Raw genomic sequence first — 21,069 nt, forward strand, 5'->3', positions numbered from 1 at the left:
AAGGAATATCAAACAAAACTCCAGGTTTCAGTGGTTCTTTAAGCTTTATTTACATGCACCATCTCTGATACAACCAAGATAGGAGTTGGAATTACAACTGGCAATGTCAACATGATGTCTCTCTCTCTCTTTTTTTTGTAGGAGCAATAGGAAGAAATGGTGTTTGAATATTGGCAGTGAGTGTTAAAAAAAAAATGAAGCTTCAAGTCAGCGTTGTGTATTTTTAGGACTAAATCATCCTCGTGAAGCTACAAAAATGATATTTGGAAGCACGTCTGTGCTGAATTTATTTTTGTGAAATCGAAAAATGAAGCAAACTGCGATTCAGTTAATGTCGGTTAAAATCACCTCTAATGGAGGACACTATTTCAGGCACCATTTGCCGTCCGTTGTCAGTCCTGATCGATACCCGATGGGAGGTGAACAGACCATGAAAACAAAAGTGCTTTTACACAGCTCTTCCTCATGTCATATGGAAGAGCGTAACATATGTACATGTGGAAAAGAAAAAATAAATAAAATGTCATTTTAAAACAAAGACAAATGGACAAGTTGATAAAAATGTAAACTAAAAAAATCATCCTGCCGTTCCTACAAAAACTGTGCTGATGACGATTTAATTTTTTTGCCCTTATAGCACTGGTTCCTTACATTTATACACTGTATATCCTCTTATTTCCACTTGTTTAAATGCAGAAATATTTTGGCAATATTTAAAATACTGTGGTTGATTTTTTTTTTTCCTCAAATGGCAAACATGGCTCTAACATACTACATGCCCTCCTCTCACAGGGTTGGAAACACTATTTTGCCCAGCACCTGCTATAGTGCTGATAACAAAGGGGGAGGCTACTAATGCTGCTCCATCTGCAGCCACTCCCTGCTATCTTCTTATTTATAGCACCAAGAACTCCCTCAAATTAACAAACACCAAAAATATTGTAGTTGAGTGCTGTGGAGTCTCTAAAGGGTGGTTATTTTTAATCCGGATAGTTCTAAGTGTTTGCTAATGTAAATGGTGTCGACTAGAGCTAAACATGGTCCTAACGTCTGTCCTAAACTCTGTATACTGAGCAGTACTTCCAATATTGCAGTAAGTGGGAGAGGAAGAGGAGGAAGAGGGGAGATGGTGAAAGGGGATCTGCAGCAGAAACACCATATCATCAAGACTTCAGTAATGCACCTCTTCAGAAGGAACAGAATTCACAGTAATGTCACTAAAATCACAGGGTAAAATTCGCTAAATAAAAATAAAACATTACATACAAAAAAACCACACAATGTAGATCAGTTCACATCTTGATAACATTATTAACCTCTACAGATTGATATTTGGTGCGTGACTCTGTGCATCGATAGGACAAAAAAAAAAAGCTTTTCAGTAACACCTGTTTTTTTTTAAATCTTTTAGTCCGTTTAGGCTACGTCTCTCAAAGAAACTTTAAGGAAAAAAAAAAAAAAGCTTGTCAAGTATCCTCCACTGGAACGTAATAATGTAACATTCTCTGCAGCTTTTTTCTGTAAACAGGCTGTCAACTCGCAACAGGCTGACAGCTGGTTTGGCAAAAATGTTTTTTTTTTCTTTTTAGGTATGAAAGGGTGTGAAAGAGGAGAGAAAGCAGGGTGAAAACATATTTTATCTTCAGTTTCATGTATCACTTTGTGATACTGTACGAGTGATTCCCTGAGACTAACACGAGTTGATGCTTTTCATATAGTTTTAACAAAATGTCCTGTACTTCCAGTCAATACTGTTGTTCACACCGCCCAGGCATTGATCTTTTTAAAGACGTTTTTTTTTTGTTTCTCCTCTGTGAACACACCTTTGTGTGTCTCAGACACTTAGATTACAGTACCAAACTTAATGCCTCACGTTGAAATTATAGAAAAAAATACTACATGAATACACTTTTACATACTTTCCTCCCTCTAGTTGCACAATGAGCCCCAATTTACATTTCCCCCACTTCTCTTTTTCTTTTACTCATGCCGAGCTCTGACAGAGCTTCTCAGCTTGGCACCCAGCTGTGAGGGGAGGTCTGTTTCGAACTCGAGAAGCTTCCTGAATTCCTGTTGGCGTTCTGGGCGGAGGTGAGGCGAGAGTCGAAGCTCAGGTCCAGGCAGTCTGCGTCCATCAGTTCATTGCGGATGATGGAGTCCATGTCGCACTCGAGACTGCCGTTGAACACGTCGAGGTCCAGATCAGCGGGAAAGCGGTCCTGGCCGGATAAACCAGAGCCGAGCTGCATAGAGGCGTTCTTGCTGGGAGACTTCAGGTGCGGCTGCTTGGCGTCGTTGTGGCCGGCGTCGTTGTCAGAGGTCGACAAGCCAGCTTGCCAACCAGGCACTGAAGAGCTTTGGGCCTGACCTGCGCTGGTGTGGTTCACCAGCATGTGGTCTTTGCGGAGCAGCATGGCGTTTCGGCGCGAGTTCTGCAGGGCGATGGCGGTGCTGGCCTGCGACATCAGCGGGTCGGACTGCGTCAGCATGACGTTGCTGTGGCTGTGGGAGTCCAGGCTGAGCAGGTCCTGCAGGGTCTGGTGGTCGCTGAAGTGCGGGATGCAGGAGAAGGTGGTCTGCTTGTTCTCCTGGATGGTCTGCATGGGCGACTGGCGCAGGCTTGTGATGGACGGAGGGCTGAAAAGAGGGTTTGGCCCGTAGCTGCCAGAGGGGCTCCCCAGACTGCTTCCTGAGCAGCTGAAAGTAAACACTGACCCCTGACCGTTGGCTCCGTTGTCTTCCTCTCCAGGAGGAGGCTGCTGGGATGCTGTCAGGCTGATATTGTCTAAAAGGTCGTCCATCAGGTTGTCAGAGAGCCCGTCGTTGAGGTTCATGGTACCTGCCAGGTCAGAGAGCCCCGTGGGCCCCGTGGACGGGGACATGCTGCTGGGGCTGGAGTACAGCATCGGGGACAGGGGCGAGTCATCATCAGGCACCTCATCCAGCTCCAGGTTGGCCAGGATCGGGGACAGACGACCGCTAAGTGTGCTGGCGTTAGAATTGGTCCGGGAGCGGAAGTCTGTCCAGGCGTCCAGCTCGTCACTGCTGCGGGAGGTGGGACTTCCTGTCCATTTGGAGAGGCTGGAGGAGCTCTCTGAGCTGCCCTCTTGAGCTGCCTGCAGCGAGGCTTTCTTCTTGGTGGCACGTCCTCGGGCACCTTTGATGTACTTGCTGTTATCCATCGACACAGCCCGTCGTCGGGGAGCTTTGCCTCCTTTACCACCTTCAGGGTTGACCATCCACCAGGAGCTTTTCCCTGTCCCCTCATTCTGGACTTTCACAAAACGACTATGGAGGGACAGATTGTGTCGGATGGAATTCTGAAATAAAAACAAACGAAAACAATTAAATACATGTTTAATTCTTGTTGTTCCTTCGTACGGCAAGTTCAGTCAGTCAAAATTGAGACAGAAAGTTGGTCTGTAAACTGTGACGTTTACTACAAATAGTTGAGATTGAAACTTCATTTCTTGACCTTGGAAACTAGGTCAAGAAATTAGTAGCCGAGCTGGAGCTTTCCATGGAACCACATAATCTTCCTCAGCAGGTGGCGAGCCGTCACGGCAAGATTTCCATTTTGAGGGTTAATTTAACCATCAGTTTAAGTCTTTCAAGCCAACGTGGACACAAAGGTCTTTAAATTCGTCAGAAAAATGGACAATTTGACATCTACAACTCCATGACAACTGTGCATCTGCTGTGGAAGATCATGTGACACGTTTGAAAGCTCCAGAACAGCTACTGAATGGACCTTGAGCTGTTTGAGTAATCTGATCACCACTGTTGACGCACAAAATCACGTAGATTTTTTTCAGATTTTTGTTGAGGGCATCTGCAATCGACTTTTCAGGCAATTATAAGAGATCACTGTATATAATGTCCTCTTACTTCTGTCTCCGTAGTCTGAACAGCTAACTTTTATTTCACTCACAGCTGCAGGCAGACTCTCTGTTTTTGTACCTTTCACAATAAAAGTCATAGGCGGTATATGCTGCATAACTGCTAATGGATGTGTAGTCTTGTTTTCTTAAGTTCGCTCTGACCATTTTATTAACAGACCACTCAATAAAATAATTTATAATATCAAAATATAATTTTAGCAGTTAATCCCCCTGCTTTCTGCTTAAGTGTAAAATACCAAGCACATTTCTAGATTTTCAAATTATTTTGTTTGCCTAAGGCACCTTCTCTTTTCATTATTTTATTAAGTAGACATAAACATAGCCTACTTTATTAAGGAAATTTACATTTTGGTTGTTAAAACCACATTATTTAGGGTGTTATTGTTATTTTTTTGCCTCACAGTTGCTAAAATGTTCTAACTTTATTAACATTTTCAATTCATCTTTTATCAGCTGTGGTCTGTTGCCCCTCTGGGCCACCATAGTGTAGTGTACCAGTGGGCATGTTTTGGAAGGGCCGTGGTTTGTGGCCCTTGTCGTAATTAAACAGGCTGTGATACTTTTTACCCACATTGCCCGATCCAAGTCAGAAGCAGACACTTCTTTATTTTAAGTGGCCACAAACCAAAAGAGGATAATAAACACTGCTCTGAAGATAAAAACAGATATTTAACACTGTAGGCTTCCCACAACAGAAGATTCAGGGTTTTCTGACACTAAACTATTACAACTAGATACCGAGCCACACTAACACTGCAGTGTCTTCGAAGAGACACGTCTCCTGTGCACCTCACACTGTGTGACCTATTTCTGGCTGCTCGGAAAGGTCTACAGGATTTCCCTGGAGATGTTCCCAACCATGTACAAAATTAAACAGCTGGAGCCAGCGTGACCGGCCCACACTAAGTCACACTGCAGTAACAGAAGGAGAAAAAGTCTGCAGTGATCTCTGCAGCCCAAAGGCCGACTTCACTGGGAGAAGGTCCAGCATAATTCACTTAAGCTTGAATTAACTCGAGTAAACTGAGGTCATATTTAAATCCAATCCTCAGAAGATTAAACCAATCAAACACTAAACAAGCTCACACAAACATTCAAACTACAGCTGCCCATGGCCTTGACAATATGGATCCTATAAATGGCAGATGTGAAGGGAAATTGCTCTCCAGCTTTGTGATGACTGAGAGATCACAGACGAGCGTCGCCCACGGTTTTCCTCTGGATGCAGTGAGTCAATGGAGTGACCCGCTGACACCAAACTTCCAGCAAAGCCCTCACCACAAGCCAATTAAAGGATTAGGCCAACAAGCAAACACTTTCATCACTTACAGCAACAAAGAACATGTGGCTTGCAGAAATAACACAGCAGTACCTCACTGCTCTTATTTCTTATTTTCTCTCACCGCAGATAAGCTGGAAAGTTGGCGGCTTTTGCTTATTACTCAGAAAAAAACAAAGATCTCCTTATGAGGTTCCTGACTATGAAGTGACTCAGTTGGTTTGGCATATTTTCTTATATTTGGAGTGTCTGGCTTGCCCTCTGACTTTTGAGATAAGGGTGGTGTGTTTCTTTAGTTTACATCTTGCAAACAAATCCCACGAAAAGACCAGAACAGACAGTGCGCTCGTCTGTCTCTCAATACTTTCCAACTTCCTTAAACTGTGGCAGTCAGTCCAGGCTCTCAGGTCTGTGCGTTAAATACGAAGCTTGATAAGTATTCATCAGTAATGTGGATGAGTAGGAGCAAACAATGGAGGCAGTGGGAACTATAAACAGGGGAAGCCAGCATGACAAACACTGGAAACAAGGGTAACAGTTAACGGTTAGTTCCTCGTCAGCATCTTGTTTCTTAAATCAGGTCGGAAAAATACGGAGCGATTAAAAGAAATTTCCTACAACAGCTCCGCACTGTAGTTTTTCACAAATGTGAATTTTTTGGGACTATTTTTATCCAGAAAATAGGCGAACAGGCGCCTGTGAGTGGGCCTATTAACAGCAGCAGGATGGTGTCCTTATCAACAAACATGTCACCCAGTGCACCCACGTGACTCACTGATGTGTTTTTAATAGCTTTTGGACAACAATGGAGCTCTATGGCACTCAGGAATGAGATACATCAGGCTTTGTCTACACAGACAGTACTTGGTAGTAGGATCAATTCATTGTTCGTTTTTGGCCCTTTTAGGGGATTATTCAATAATATGAAAAAGTAATATATCCTCAGACTTAATGGTTTATTATGCAGAGACATTTCCCTTTTCCTGTATTTAGTTTTTTTGTTTTGCTGTGTTTGGGACGTTTCTGGACATCCGAAAGACAATTTGTTGAGTCTCATTCCCAGGTTGTCAAATACTGACACTTCAGGTCCAACGCGCTGGTATCTGATGACCTGTGAATCAGACTTATCAACCATCTTTCTTCAGAATTGCTTGCTGCAAACACCAACCAACAAATCCTGAGCACTACGCCTTTGACCTTTAACCTGATCTTTGACTCATCTTGCTTCAATGTGGCTTAAACAAAACCCTCAAGTCTCCACATTTCCTCATCAGCTGGACTGAGTCCATTTCCTTTAGCTGGGTTTATAACCAGAGGACTGGACTGATAATTAAAAGGAGATAAATCTCTGATTGTTTGATGAAGAGTGCCAAGGAGATGAAGCTGAGAGCAGCGCAGGTGTTGATAAAACACACAGGGGGGAGCAACTCGGAGGTGGTTTTTGATTTCCGGACCAAATATGAATATTTACGATTGTTTTCATCCCTATTTTCAGCAGGATTTGAGCACTTAAGCTCCCTTCTACCTAATCAGAATGAAAGAGTATGTTTGTAGGTGTTTTTCCTCGAGAAATGAAACAAATTGTACCCGTCTGTAGATGCTAAAATTTACAGATTAAAAACATTAGCCAAGCAAGCCATTAATCACTCACGTCATGACCTACAGGGAGCAGACACACTAAAAGCATGAAATCCAATACAACAGCCCTGCAATAAATAAATAAATAACCAACCCGTTGTGACACTTCAGTTCTGGTTGAGCCTGTCGGAGAGGTTTTGATCAACTCTCCAGACATTTATGAGGCTGTAAATTGTAAAGCTGCTGGATTAGACTGTATTATGTTACAGCAGGTGGGCAAAACAGCAGTCCAACAGAACAATACAACATAATCTACCCCGAACAATTCAAATGTCTCCTCATAAACACAACATTCCTGCTTTATTCTGGGTCTGTGTGACATGTAGCAGCTGAAACCGTCCGGCCTGCATCTCGAATTAAAGATCTCGAGGACGTTATTGTATCTTGAAAGCTTCGGGGACGCGTTAAATCTCCCAAATGCTGCACAGGTACGTACAGTAGGAGCCATACAGCGTTTTTAAAAAGATAAATCACAAAGAGCAACTCCTGCCTGCCCCTCCCCCACGCAGTCATAGCAGCTCTGCAGCAGCAGCAGCAGCAGCAGCAGCCTTTGAGCAAAGCCTCGTTCTGAGCGGGGACTGGAGCAATGCCAGTTTAGCCAGAGCCAGATCCGAAGAGAGAAAACACTGAGCTTCTCTCACACTGCTACACATTGACCTACATAATTTATAGTCAGCTGATTGATTCTTGTGCCCGGGCCACATGAAAAGACAGTGTGGCACACAAGCGGAGGTCGAGCCGCTGTGCCTGCCTGCCTGCATGGTCATCATTTATACAGGAGCCGAGTGTTTTGTTTGGATTCACATCAGAGAGGGAAATCTGAGCGTTTAACCCTCGCGTTGGAGCGACAACACAACGTTTGTCAGTGAAATCTGGTGTGATCCTGGTGTCCAGGTCTGGGTTTACAACCTGAACATGCCTGAGGACATTTCTTTTTGCTCACAGTTCCTCCTCATGCAGATGACCAACCTTTAAAGCTGATTGCTGAATGTCACACAGCTACAAAGCATCTCCCAGGAAATGCTGATGTCAGCACTTTCTGAAAGCCTCACCGTTAACCCTTTCCTCTGCATCTGCAAGCCTGTATCCGTCTGCAGCATCCAAACATGAATGAAAAGCTGGAGCGCCGCTAATCTGATGCATTAACTAACCAGCTGATTCTGTGCAGATTAATCAGCTATTAGGATCAATTTGTCTCCCAAACACACTGACGAGGGTCAAAGCATCGACCCTTCATGAAGAAACCTCCTGGAGTCAGCCTGCAGCCCACATCCACACAGTTGTGCAGGATTACAAACCTATTTCCAGAGTTTTTCTAGCCCCCCACCACCCCCACCACAACATCTAAATCCTGCAAAGCTCAAAGCTTTCATCAGACTTGATTCCATGACAGATGAATTGGTTTTCCAGGCCGAACTAATCCTTAAAATCAAACAGAAGCGGGGCTTGTAAGAAGCCCCTCTGTTGCAGTGTGAGCAGTTTGTCTGAAAGTGAAAATTAACTTTGCATCGCCTGTTTTTGAGTATCGACTTTCATACCCCTAACCTGCTGCCTTGTTATTGCTGGATTAGTGTGATTGCACTCTTGCAACTGAAACCTTATATTGTGACAGCATATCATGTGTCAGGTGGCCAAACATTCCCAGATCCCCTTGCTTATTATTCACATATTCATAAAATCATCCTGTACGTGTTGGTGTCTGCACCCTCCTCCTCCTCCATCTGTGTGTGTGCATGCCTTGTGTGTCTTTACATGACCACAGTATGGTCTTTGTTATGATGACAGCAGCGCCAGCATGCCACCGCTCACCTTCCAGCCAGCAGAGCTGTTGCTGTCGCCTTTGTCCTTGAAATATGGCACAGACCTCACCATCCAGTCATAGATTTGGGACAAGGTCAGCCTTTTCTCGGGGGAGCTCTCGATGGCTTGGGTAATGAGGTCTGCATAGGAGTAGTTGCCCCAGGCGTTCCTGCGGGCGGAGGACTTCCTCAGCTGCTGGGAGGCAGAACCGCCCAGAGCCGCGGAGGGGGTCTGCGCCGAGGAGGGCGAGCCGTCGGCGGCCTCCTCCCTGCAGGGGCCGCGCTGGACCTCCACGGGCTGGGAGACGGAGCTGCTGCTCGGCTCCCTGGGTTTAACACCGCCGCCGCTGTCTTTCTGCGCATCTCCGCTCCCCGTGCTGCCACCCTCATCATCCTCCTCTTCGGGGATTACGTCAGCGTCATTCGTCCCGGGCTTGCCCGCACCAGACTCCGGACGGGGAAGGGGCCAAGTGCAGGAGCGCGGCCGCTTCTGGGGCTCGAAATCCGGATCGATCTCAACGTTTGAGGGAGGCTCGTTGCTGCTGCGCGGCGCCTCAGCCATTTTAATCGCGATATCTCGGTCGGTGCACAAAGGGTTATAAAATCACTCAGGTCGCATTCCATCAATGTTGTGTGCGGGCTTCAGAGGCAGTTTATTTACTATGCACGGTATGCAAAAATGTCCAGCCTGCAGCCCCAGTCCCAAACACGTGTCCGTCAGTCCGTCCCCGTCTGTCCTCCTGCACGGCGTCCAGTCCGCAGCATTAACAAAACATTGGCTTTTCTCGTGCACAGCCCACACCCTGGCCAACATGCATTGCAATGTGGTTGAAATGTGGAGTTAAAGACAGGACGAGTGCGCGGAGAGTGTCCAGACGCGTTCCTTCACAGGCGTCCTGCACCGCGGTCCTGCGACGTGCATGCCAGAGAAACTAAGAAAAAAAAAAATTACACCACTCCACCTAATGCCTCCACATCAGCTTTATCACTCCGCACACAGCTGCCATCTTGACCATTTCCTTCTCTCCCAAGTTCTTTATCATCCGTGCAGAGGGCTGCCAGCCGCCTGAGCGCTGCGCTGCTGTCCAGATACCATCAAGGCGGAGATTTGCCTTTTTCTCAAGGCCCCGCAGCGTTTTTTTCTTCTTCTTAAAGGGGGGCTGGTGGAGAAACGTGGCGAGGCTCAAATCCGCGGAGAAAACACTCATGCATCCTGGCTGTACATGTGTGGCATGTTGAAGGAGCCAGCAGCAGCAGCAGCAGCAGCAGCAGCAGCACGGTGTCCTCTCCTCTGCGCGTCCAGCAGCCTGCAAACACTTCATTCAATCTGCTGCTGCTGTGCTTTGCGCAAACGCTCCGAGTCCAAGAGGAGGAAGGAAAAAAAAAAAAAAAACCTCGATCCTGCCCCCTGGACTGCACTGAAATTAAAGTGACAGTGTGGAGATGTCTGCAGGCCGGTGACATCACCGTTTACACCTCTCATATGAACATGGGAGTCTCTAATTCTGCAAAATACAGCTGACTTTACATGACTGGGTGAAATAATATCACAATATTTGAGGCTAAAACACCTTTAGAGCCTGATTGATCCTCGATTTTTGGGGGGCTGATGTCGATATCGATATTAGGGAGTTAAAGATCCGATATCATATCAGCTAATATATAGAATATATCATAAAGTGTGGTCATCAAACACTTGTGATAAAGGTAAATATAAAGGTAGGATATTTTATAGCTAAACAATGTTCTGTAAAATATTCATATCTGCACATATCAGACATCATATATTCCCATATTCCATCCATAGTTCCCTTCATGGGGAATAATGATATAACAATATTTTCATATTTATTTGTCCATACTGAGATGCACAATGTAGATCAATATTTTTTGAAACTCTTTTAAAGCACTTCATGAAGACTACAATCAAATGTCACTGTATTTTTAGGCCAAATACTTTGATATCGATGTTGCCACAATATTGTAGGGAAATTACTTTACTGTAATGCGGCCTTGTCATATCATAATATAACAATATAGTCTGATATACAGATATTGTATAGTCTTAACTTAAAAACTGAATTACTGATGGAGAATTCCAGGACTTACCTTTTTTTTTTCCCGCAGAACTTTCGCTTAGTCTGTTGTTGTGAGATCAAAAGTTGCAACCACAGACCATATGTATATACATAAATACATTTTAGAAAGAAATATCAAACGCATGCCCAGTCCTAAGTGAGGCTACAAGCTACAATATTGCTGTTATATCACAGCAGACATCTGAGGGTTTAAGAAGAGAAGATGTGGTCAAGATTTGTGATGAAAATTAATAAAACTGACAGAGTTACTTTACAGTGCTGTTTTTCTTTTCATCTGAGCTTTAACCTGCTGAAATTCACACTTGAGATTTAGTTTCTGCAAAAAATAATATCTTCCACTAAATAAAATGCCACCAACTGTCTCTGTACCAATAACACTTTTTCTGTTTGTATAGGAGTTAAACTTTAAAGTGTTTTTCTCACTTTCACTGCCCACGCTTCTTTGTTTTTGAAAGGCGGCGTGTATTACTCAGTGTTTACATAAAGAAAAGATTCATGCAAGTTGCCAAAAAAGTTAAAGCAAACTCCCGACACTTGATCGAAGACAGATGCATAAACATGAAGTGCCCTGGAGGAAACACTTACTTACAATACTGATGAATCCTGTCAGAAATTATTTTTCAGTCAGACGAACATTTCATAAACCTCATCCACAAATCAGAAATAAAACACACAAGTTTAAATCTCCCAACCGCTCAGCTGCCATTGTATTTAGGCTTGCATGAGAATCATATATAACTCGTTGCGATGCATTATATTTTCATAAACATTGTGTAGCACAAAAGTGAGTAAAATGTCCCTTAAATCTTCATAAAAGCTCCTCTGGGAATCCATTTTCAGAGGTCGTCCAGCTCAGGTTTATAAAAGTAAATACAGTTGGACCACGATATGATACAGAGTTAAAAGCAATATGACACCCTCCCGTTTCTCTTAAAAATGATCTGTAAAGTGCAACGTCACAATAAAGTCATAAAGGCCTTAAGATTTCAATAAATATTCTCTGTGCAACACTTGCACTCATACTGTTGAGCAGTCCCACTGGGTTTGTGCTGGACGAGATGAGTAGGAGGAATAGTGTTCGGTCTGGACTGTTTTTTTTTGGCAGAGTGCAGTTTATGGAGTATGTTGGTTGTGTAACATGGCCGACTTTTCCAAATGTTACACCTGTGACTTTAAGCTTCTGTCTCCCTCGAGCCAGTATTCTTCTGTCTGCATCTCTGTGAGTCGAGACACCGTCCTCTGGAAGGCAAACCTCTCCTCTTCTCCGCTGAAGATGGCCAGACTGCTCGCTTCATCCTGTCGAGACCCATATTAAAAGTTGAATAGTGAAACATGCATCAATCAAATGGCTTTACATGAGTTATTACAACAGTCTTTATCTTTACATTAGGGCTGCAACTATTATTTCACCATCGCTTAATCTGCAGATTATTTTCACGTTCATGTTTTTGTGTATAAAATGTCAAAAAATGTGAAAAATTCTTCAGATTGTTTTTTTTGTCCAACCAACAGTCAAAAACTCCCAAACTCTTCATTTACTCTCATAAATGACAAAGAAAAGCAGCAAATCTCCACATTTAAGAGAGGCAACAAGAAAGTAGGCTGACAGAGATGCAACAAAGGTCCCCAGATGAACTTGAACTGGGGATGTTGGAGTTGCCGTAGCTAAAAGCGTTGTTGAAGTTGGTGCACAAGCTTGAAGGTGTACGTAACATGCTGGAGCAGCTTTACTGAGCCATTTTACATTTTTTCATTTGTTTGTTTATGTTTAAAAAACAAGTCTCCATCTACTTCAGTTGTTTAGGAGAACGCTGCAACGCAGTCTTACTGCGAATCTCCAGAAATGTTTGGTGGACTATGAAACTTATCACACCTGACTTTCCATCAACATGGGGGTGAGTATATAGTGACTGATCTCTCATTTTTTGGTGAACTTATCCTTTAACACTGAGAGACTAAAGCACTCACTATACATAAAATTGAACTCATGTATCCCCACAACTGTTTATTCAGTCCAAAATGAGATCTAATGGATTTATAGCCGTACTGCAGTCGGTAATATACTGACGCACAGGTAAAGATGAACAAAGTAGTCTGACATACTTTCAGATGTGAGTTTTAAACTGTAGTCACCAACAGTCAACAGCCTCAGCCAGCTTAGTAATCAACGTTTTACGACTGAGAGGACACACCCAACTTGAAAAACTGGTTTAGATGTGAAAACAGTCGGCGCTCTCACCCTTTTTAGCCCCAGATCGTCCATCAGAATGTGACTCTCATCATGACCGTGATCACCATCGAGTATGAAAACATCCTCCAGCGGACGGTCTGCAAGAATCACCACCCGCACCTGCAACACGATCAAATAATTATAAAAATCCCAAACAAAAAGCTGAAGTTTGGTGTTTGACTGTAGGTCGAGTATGTGTGCAGATAACAGCAGTTTACCTTGTGGTCGTAGAGAGCGTCCACGAGTGTTATGAGCCGCCTGGCTTGAGTTTTTTTGTTCAGCGTCAGCTGAGGAATGTGTCGGATAAAGATGGTGTCAAACAGCCGTGACATCTCCAGGTAATCACTGGCCCCTAAAGGCTGAATTCAAGCACAAAAAATGGTGTGTAATAAACTTCTTTGGATTGACGTGCTGCATATTTTACATTTCCTGAGATTTAATTAAACCACACTTTGTCTGAAAGTGCTTGTTTATTAGAAACCTGTGGCTTTATGAGATTGTCCTTACTTCGATTTTTACTTTTCTATTTCTTTGGATTGCTTCAGCCACCTGTGAGTGAATCATTCCAACACAACCAAAACTGTTCAAACCTGTTTCACTTTGCTTTAACGTCTGGTTGAGATCCAAACCGTTTCAACTGACACCAAAACAGACTGAGGCTAAATTACAGGGAAAGGTGTGTGAAATGATCATGATTGAGGAAATAGTAGCTGTTAAATTTTGTTTGAAAATTCCATTCAATATTATCAGCTTCAGTGTCCAACACATACAGTGTGGATGTTTGTCTATGAAGCTTACTGTACAAGGACATTTTAAGGTAGTATAGCTGGATTGTGTCAACAGTATGTAGATACCACAATACATTCAAAACTAAACACTCCCAAGTTTGTATGTTCAATAAGTCAAATCTGAAATTCCTGAGACAAACCAAGCATGTCCAGACTGCTGCAGTGTAAACTGATTAGTTATCCTGAACTTGGAGGTTAACTTAGTTTTAAAATTGAATGTTCAATACAAAGACACGATTATGTCATCATATCGATCGTAAAGTCCTGGAGAAGCAGAGTAGGAGTTTCTGGCAGAACTTCACCTACATCCAAGGTGCAAGATGAAGAGAAAGTCTAAAAGTAAGTGCTTCATGATGATCCAGACGGAGGTCACATGCCAAAACTCGTTTGTTAGACAACAAATTTGTTCTATACAAGACAAGTGTTGCTGGAGTTTTGATCTCATCATATCCATAGCTTAGTTAGCTGTGCAACTAGCGATCTGGGCTGGGAGTTCAGGGCACAAGGGGAGTGTTGATGTTGTTTACACCGCTACCACAGGAGTTTTGGACCCCGGGAGGAGGAGGTTTGTAGGACGCAGCGGGTATTGCTGTCGAGGAGCAGCGCCAAGATGGGTACAAGAACCAGATCCAGATGAGCGGCCAACGGAACTGGGGTCAGTGGCCTCTCAGTGAACACGGCCGGACCGGGAATGTTTTACGTATTGCACTTTTAACAAGGTAACGGTCTTAGAGACTTACTCTGTCACACAGCTCCTCAAATGTACAGTCCGCGATGGTCCCACATGCTTTGTTCAGACGCACTTTCCTGTTGAGAACATTCAGAACTCTTGGTCGTGTTACTGCGGAGAAAGACAGGACAGTAAGAACAGCACATGATAATACAATTATTACATCATGGAGGTTAAACCTAATTACATACCAGCTGCGTAATAACATTAAAAGTCCACTTACTGTCATTTTGTTTAAAAGCCAGCTCATCAAACATCTTGTCTAGTGTTGCTTCTACATCAGGCTCACTGGAGCTGCAGGTAATGAAAAGTTAAAGTTAAAAACACACAACATGAAAACAACAGATCAAAATCTGGCATACAATACAATTTTTCTTAAAGGATTACTGACAGGAAGTAGAGTTTTCCTGCAGACGGTCTGTTCCTCTTGCGGTAATCGATCCCAGAATCCAGGCGAAGAGTGTGGCAATATTTCTGCATGTGAGACACAAACGATTACAAGACATTTTAATATAGTTGTCTCTTAATATACTAGCATAAAATACAGTGAGCATAATGAATGAATGAAAACATCTTCTTTCTTACCTGCAACACAGCGATAAACGGCACAAAGTTGACTCTCTGCAGCCCGTTTTTATACAAGTCTGAGGGGAAGAGAGAGCCATAAGTTGAATCACTCTTGCTTCAATGTCCTCTGCTGATTTAATAACCTTTCTTTGACTCTCTGAACATTTATGGACACATCCATATGGACAGTAAATTGAATACAGGATTACACCTGTTTTTCATAGAAAAGGTTGAGGATAATATTTTAATAAATGGCTGTAACTTGCTTAAGAAAGGTCAGATGTTGACAAAAATTCATACAGAAGTCTTAAACATCCAAGTATGTCTTTAAAAAAAACACTAAACTTCCTGAGGTTCTGTCTGAGTTCACAGTAAAAACAAAAACACACCAAATTCTGACTGCCGTTATGATTTAAATTCTGTAAAATTCATTCCTTCTCAGTCAAAGAAAATGTAAATTTGGGATTTTAAATGAGCCAGACTGAAACTTTATGTTCTCTTGAATCAAATGATGGCGCTTGATGCTCGCTGCTAGAATAGAGTAGGAAAAACAAAAAAAGTACAGGAGAGTCAGCTGCCCCCAAAAACTGTCCTAGGTCTATGAACACTGAAAATATGCATCATCATCATCGTTGAGACTTTATAGAAACACACTGTATATGACTTTAATTCATAAAGGATAAACTGAATACCATCAACGCTGACATCCTGAGAACATCCAAAACATTCTGTGTGGTACCACTGAAAAGTACCTCTTCAGTAAATTCTATACTTTGACACCAGGTGATACAGGATGTAGATTAATGAAATAAAATGTTGTGACAAAGTCAAACAACAGCGAGATTCAGAAGGCATTGAGGCAGACAAAAATATTTAGGGTATGTTTTAACACTTGTTACGTACCTTCAGGGGGACGATTAGAAGTGGCCACAACGACGACACCCTTCATGAACAGATTCTCAAAAAGCTGCTTGAGGATCATGGCATCAGCGATATCAGTGACCTGAAATGTGTGTTACAAATAAATAAAAAAGAACAACACTATCTAGGATAAATGATAAGATCCCACCACAGGTACCGTCATCGAAAGATCTTTACCTGAAACTCATCAAAGCACAGAAGACAAGCCTCCTCACTGATCTCTTCAGCAACAGGAGCGATGGGGTCGTAGGATTTGGCCATTTTGCCTGCTTTCCTCTTTGGCATACTCTGTTTCAACCGATGAATCCCTGAAGAAGAAAAAAGAGCATAAATTTAGTCTTCGTGGCTCTGCAGGATAAGAGCAAAATATTAAACATGAATACTAGAAACTGCTGAGCTAACCCTAACATCACCTGTGAAGCACAAACCTCCACATATGATAAATGTAAGGTCTCTAAATTTAGTTTGGGGTAAAACTGTTTGCAAAATTTAAAGTCAGACTGAATAAATATTGCTAAATATTGATATATGTCCCTATATAGTTTTTTTTAATCTTAGAAAAGAATAATATTGAAGACTTGGGACTGAAAGACTGTAGATTTACTTGGCAGAGTTACAGTTGAGACTATGTAATGAAAGATAAGAGGTTTACCAGACACATCTGAACTGCTGTGTCAGCAGCAAGCATATACAGCAACATGTCAGCAGTGCTTTAAATGTAACAAAATGAAATGTGGTGACTAAAACAGGAAGTATAAGCTCAGTTAAACAACCACAGCACTGCGTTGTTCTATGTTAAATATAGTTTGTTCTGAAGTTTTGGTTTCACAACAGAACTGACATGTGAGCATTGTGTTCCAATAAAATGAAATATAAGTTCCCCCTTACTGAAACATATTTAGATCCTTTCAGAATAAAATACTGACATGTATAGGAGAGTATGGAGACTTGGTTTTCTTCTTTATAATGTAGGTCACATGTGAAATGAAATGGAAAATACACTGAGCTGTTGACACCCAAATATTAACAAGGATGCACGGTGTCGTGGAAGCCAAATCACCCTGCATGGAGCTGCTGTTTCAGTGGGTTGTCTGTAACCACTGACAGGTGATTTCATGAGAAATTAATGATTAATAAATGAATGAGTGAATATAAGCTAGCTAAGAGACAGTGTTGCACTTTGGTGGAAAGAATTCTGCCTACAAGGAAAATGTTCTGTTGTAATGTACTGTTCAAATTGATTAGATGAGGGCCTGGGTTGATATTTTCTCCCCTGATAAGACGAAAAACAGCTAACAAAAATACAAAACAGGTGTCTAAATCTGGAAACACTGACAACATATAACCTGGTGTAAAAACATCAGTTTTCTTCTAATGTAGGGACATGTATCTTGGTTGCTTTTCTTCCCACCGCATCAAACAACCTTTGCAGCTTTGAGCACAACTTCCACTTTTAAGACGCAGGACATCTCATCCATCATCCATCATGTTTGACTTATTCATTCATGCATCCGTGTCCTTACTCAGAGGTCAATTATTTGCCCCCTTGTGGCTGTAAGGAACAAAAAAAGGAAGTGAATCAGAACTCACTTTTGTGCACGTCCAACATAAAGCCGTGGAAATGAACCCTCTTCTTCTTTTCAGTCTCAACATATGTGTAGAACATGTCCATCACCATAGTTTTTCCTGTGCCTGGAACGATAAAAAGCATGAGAAAAGAGTACATCTAAAACATTAAATGTGTATTAGAAACTCTGAGGCCAATCTCTCTTACCAACATCACCGTAGATGTAGTAACCTTTCGGAGGCTTCGGTTTGGTGAAAAACTGAAAGACAGATGGGCAGAAAAAAATGTTCCAAAATAAATAACTTGTCAATCAGACTGACAACCAATGTACACATTAAGGTTTTTATTTAGGTTCAGATTTCTGTTCTGGACATTTGAATTAGTGCATATTAAATTAGATAGCTCCGTTTAGCTCCGGTTTGTTTATATGTCTTTAAAGCCTGATTTATTTCTATATTTCTATCAGTTACCATATTCACCTGTAGTGTTTCCCCTTAAGTGAAAGGCTGTAAACATCATCAGTGATGGGGTGTTTCTCTCTACCTTGGCCAAGATGGATGTCGGCGTGTTGCTGTATCCTCTCAGTGTCTTGTGGAGTTGGTCCAGGGTCTGCAGCACCGCTCTCTGGTGCTCGTCCTCCCGCAGTGACCCGTCTCTGATCAGCCCGGTGTAGTGATCCAGAGGGCCGCTGAACCCGGCGGCGCTCACACCGCTCTCCTCCGCCGCCTGCTGGGCTTTCACCGAGTAACCTTTGGTATGATGACAACAAAGACAGAAACGTCACGTTAACTCTTTTATATACATTTAGAGATTCATTTAAAGGAGTTCACTGATGTGTGAAGTTAAGGTGATGTTGTTGCTGTGGCCAGAGACCAAAGGTTAGCTAAGTGACAGCTAGTTTGACAGCTGTCAGAGCTGGACACAACCAGCGAATATAAAAAGGTAAGTTTCTCCACAGGCTTTCATATTTGTCGTGATACTAGATTAACTTTAAGAGAGAGTAAGCTAAAGCAAAAACTGATTCAAAGTAAGGTTAGAGCTAGCTACATCGACTTTTCAGTAACGTTATAAAAACGCCTTTTAACACTTTCGCCATCAACACGACTCACCAAAAACTCGTCTCACCTCGTCTGCAGAGCTCTGTCAAAGATTTTAGCAGCCATTTAGAGGAATATTGCTCTGTTAAAAGACACCGAAAGCCCAGAGAAGCTGAGGGTGACATCTTTACCGACAGCGGTATGCACGCCGCCATCTTGGTTTCAAATGTCATCAACATAACTTTATTGACAAATACAAAACATACAGAAGCGCGTCCCGGTGTCGGCCAGCAGGGGGCGAAGTTTCGTTCAGTTTCACGATTCTGGGTTTTATTCTAATGTTTATTCTAAGGATTATCATAATATCACACATATACTGTGTTATCATAATGTTATAATAAGGAATGGGATAATTAAAGTGTGTTGTTATTGTGCTGATAGATTCAAAGCAAGACAATAAACAACAAACCATTCAAAGTGCTTTATGTAGGACATAAAAGGTATTAAATGATAACAGTGATATCTTAACATTATTTACATGGAGGCTTCAAATATGCCAGGTTTTCTGCCTCTTCCTGCACTGGATGTTATCCTTGTTATTTTGTGTGTTTTTTAATAAAATAACTAAAATATAAGGTAACATAGATTATAAAACACAAGATAAAATTGAATAAAACAGGAGAATAAATTACAGTTCAGAACAGGATGCGAATGAAAAGTCCAGATTTTTATTTAATAAAAGTCAAAGGCAAACAGAAAAGAAATAAACCTGAGATTTATTGAACACAGTGGCATCCAGAGAGGCCGTGTATTTATTTCAACCTTTTTATTTTATTATTCTTTTACCTTATGTACTTTATTGTATTTTATCTCAAGTAGAGCTTATTAAATTCGTTGATGTGCAAAAAAAATGCACATTTTTGAAATATGACAACTATTCTCTGGTTCTAGGATCCTAAACGGACGGATTTGCTGCTTGATTCAATTGTATATGATTGCAAACTGAACTGTTTTTAGACTATTGGTTGAAAAAAACAACACAATCAAAGACCTTTTTTTTTTTTTTTTTTACATTTTATTACTCTAAACAATCAATTGAAAAACAATATTAGATGGTTAAATCAATAAAACGAATACAGTTGCAGTCTTAATCCCAACCTTGCACAATACACACACTACACCTGATTTGGCATGATGTAGATTTATGACTGTACCCACTGGTGTCTCTGTATCAAGAACAAAAATGAATGCCCCATGCTGTTACTTTAGGCTAAATTTAGAACATATACGCCCAAGTTATGAAATACTGCAATGGAAACACTACAATGACATGTTGTGTTTCATGTGGCAGAAATAAAGGATGGCAGAGACACTGCACGTATGCAAATCACTGAAATGAAAATACAAAAACGAATGAACCTTCCCATGCACAAACACAGGGATAACGAAAATTGCATTAAAAAGGCAGTGATGAAATTAAATGACATACAAGATAGTGCATTTGTGATATGTACACACTTTGTCTATATTAGTATGTTATTAGACTGTTCTTTGTATTGATTGTGGCTATCTTTAAATTAAAAATCAATAAAAACGTCAAATCCAAATCCAAATATATTCAGTTTAATATCATATATGACAAAAGGAAGCATCAGCTCCTCATATTTTAGAAGATTTAACCTGGATATGTTTGGTATTTTTGCTCAAAAAATTATTAAAATGATCATTAAATTATAAAAATCGTTGCTGATTATTTTTCTATCGATCGTCTCATTAATTGACCGCCTCTAAATATACCATTTCTTAATTATAGATCAAAATCTATACAGCATTTACACCGTTTACACAGCTGGAATGCTGCTGCAGAAACCGAGAAAAATAACGTTCATACTTTGAGACTTCCTGATGAATATTCTCATCATAATGAACAGCAGAAACTCTGTCCTCGCTATAATTATACCTCCACAGCTCTGAGCAGACCAAACATGGCAGACGACCGAAAGGGTGTTACAGGGCTTACGGGCTTGTTGCCATGACAACAGAGGAGCCATCCACCCCCCCTCTCAGTCTCTCTTTAATGCACACACACACACACACACACACACACACACTGTCACTCTCTCTCTGTCTGTCTGCCTCTGTTGTACACACATACACACACACATATACAGTATTACAGTGGAATCCGCCTTGCTTTGAGATCCTCGCTCTGCTACAGGAAGCAGGAAAAAAATATAGGAAACACAGCCAGGAGCGTAGGGGGACACTCCACATCTGTTTTGGATGGTGAGTGCCTGCTGACCGGTTATTGTTTGTTTACATGCTGCATCCTTTGACAAATCTGCTTATAAATGGGATCCACGATGGCGGTTTAAATCGCTGTTTTGTTGCCGTTAGCTCTGCTGCAGGATGGGAGAAGTGCCACATGGTTTATTTTCCTCTAGCTGCTGTTTTTTTATCATTTCTTTTAAAGATTAGGGTGGAAGCTGTCACCGTAATGGTAATTCATAGC

General features: G+C 41.8%; 2 protein-coding genes across 2 annotated transcripts; both read right to left on the reverse strand.

The window, feature by feature from the left end:
- Positions 1-1,569: 1,569 nt before the first annotated feature.
- foxo3a (forkhead box O3A) lies at positions 1,570-9,944 on the reverse strand. The gene is made up of 2 exons (XM_073484336.1): positions 8,629-9,944; positions 1,570-3,320 (listed from the first exon to the last, which is right to left on the reverse strand). Exons 1-2 carry the CDS (start codon positions 9,178-9,180, stop codon positions 2,010-2,012), a joined length of 1,863 nt encoding a protein of 620 aa, XP_073340437.1. The 5' UTR covers positions 9,181-9,944; the 3' UTR covers positions 1,570-2,009.
- Positions 9,945-11,546: 1,602 nt separating this feature from the next.
- Positions 11,547-18,790, reverse strand: afg1la (AFG1 like ATPase a). Its single transcript, XM_073484338.1, has 13 exons — positions 18,646-18,790; positions 18,064-18,269; positions 17,728-17,779; positions 17,544-17,645; positions 16,131-16,261; positions 15,936-16,035; positions 15,051-15,109; positions 14,857-14,939; positions 14,689-14,759; positions 14,476-14,576; positions 13,166-13,306; positions 12,957-13,067; positions 11,547-12,013 (listed from the first exon to the last, which is right to left on the reverse strand). The coding sequence occupies exons 1-13, from the start codon at positions 18,788-18,790 to the stop codon at positions 11,876-11,878; spliced, it is 1,440 nt and encodes a 479-aa protein (XP_073340439.1). The 3' UTR covers positions 11,547-11,875.
- Between the last annotated feature and the right edge of the window lie 2,279 nt (positions 18,791-21,069).

The sequence above is a fragment of the Pagrus major genome, chromosome 16 (assembly GCF_040436345.1).
Source record: "Pagrus major chromosome 16, Pma_NU_1.0".
Classification (NCBI taxonomy): Eukaryota; Metazoa; Chordata; class Actinopteri; order Spariformes; family Sparidae; genus Pagrus; species Pagrus major.

Bases quoted from the DNA above. Each gene is read 5' to 3' on its own strand.
- afg1la (XM_073484338.1), bottom strand. From the start codon at position 18,790: ATGACATTTGAAACCAAGATGGCGGCGTGCATACCGCTGTCGGTAAAG. The intron at 17,646-17,727 runs GTAAGAGAGATT...TTATCGTTCCAG, and splicing joins CTACATCTACGGTGATGTTG to GCACAGGAAAAACTATGGTG. The intron at 16,036-16,130 runs GTAAAGATCTTT...CACACATTTCAG, and splicing joins TGTGCTTTGATGAGTTTCAG to GTCACTGATATCGCTGATGC.
- foxo3a (XM_073484336.1), bottom strand. From the start codon at position 9,180: ATGGCTGAGGCGCCGCGCAGCAGCAACGAGCCTCCCTCAAACGTTGAG. The intron at 3,321-8,628 runs GTGAGCGGTGGC...TTTTTATTTCAG, and splicing joins ACAGCTCTGCTGGCTGGAAG to AATTCCATCCGACACAATCT.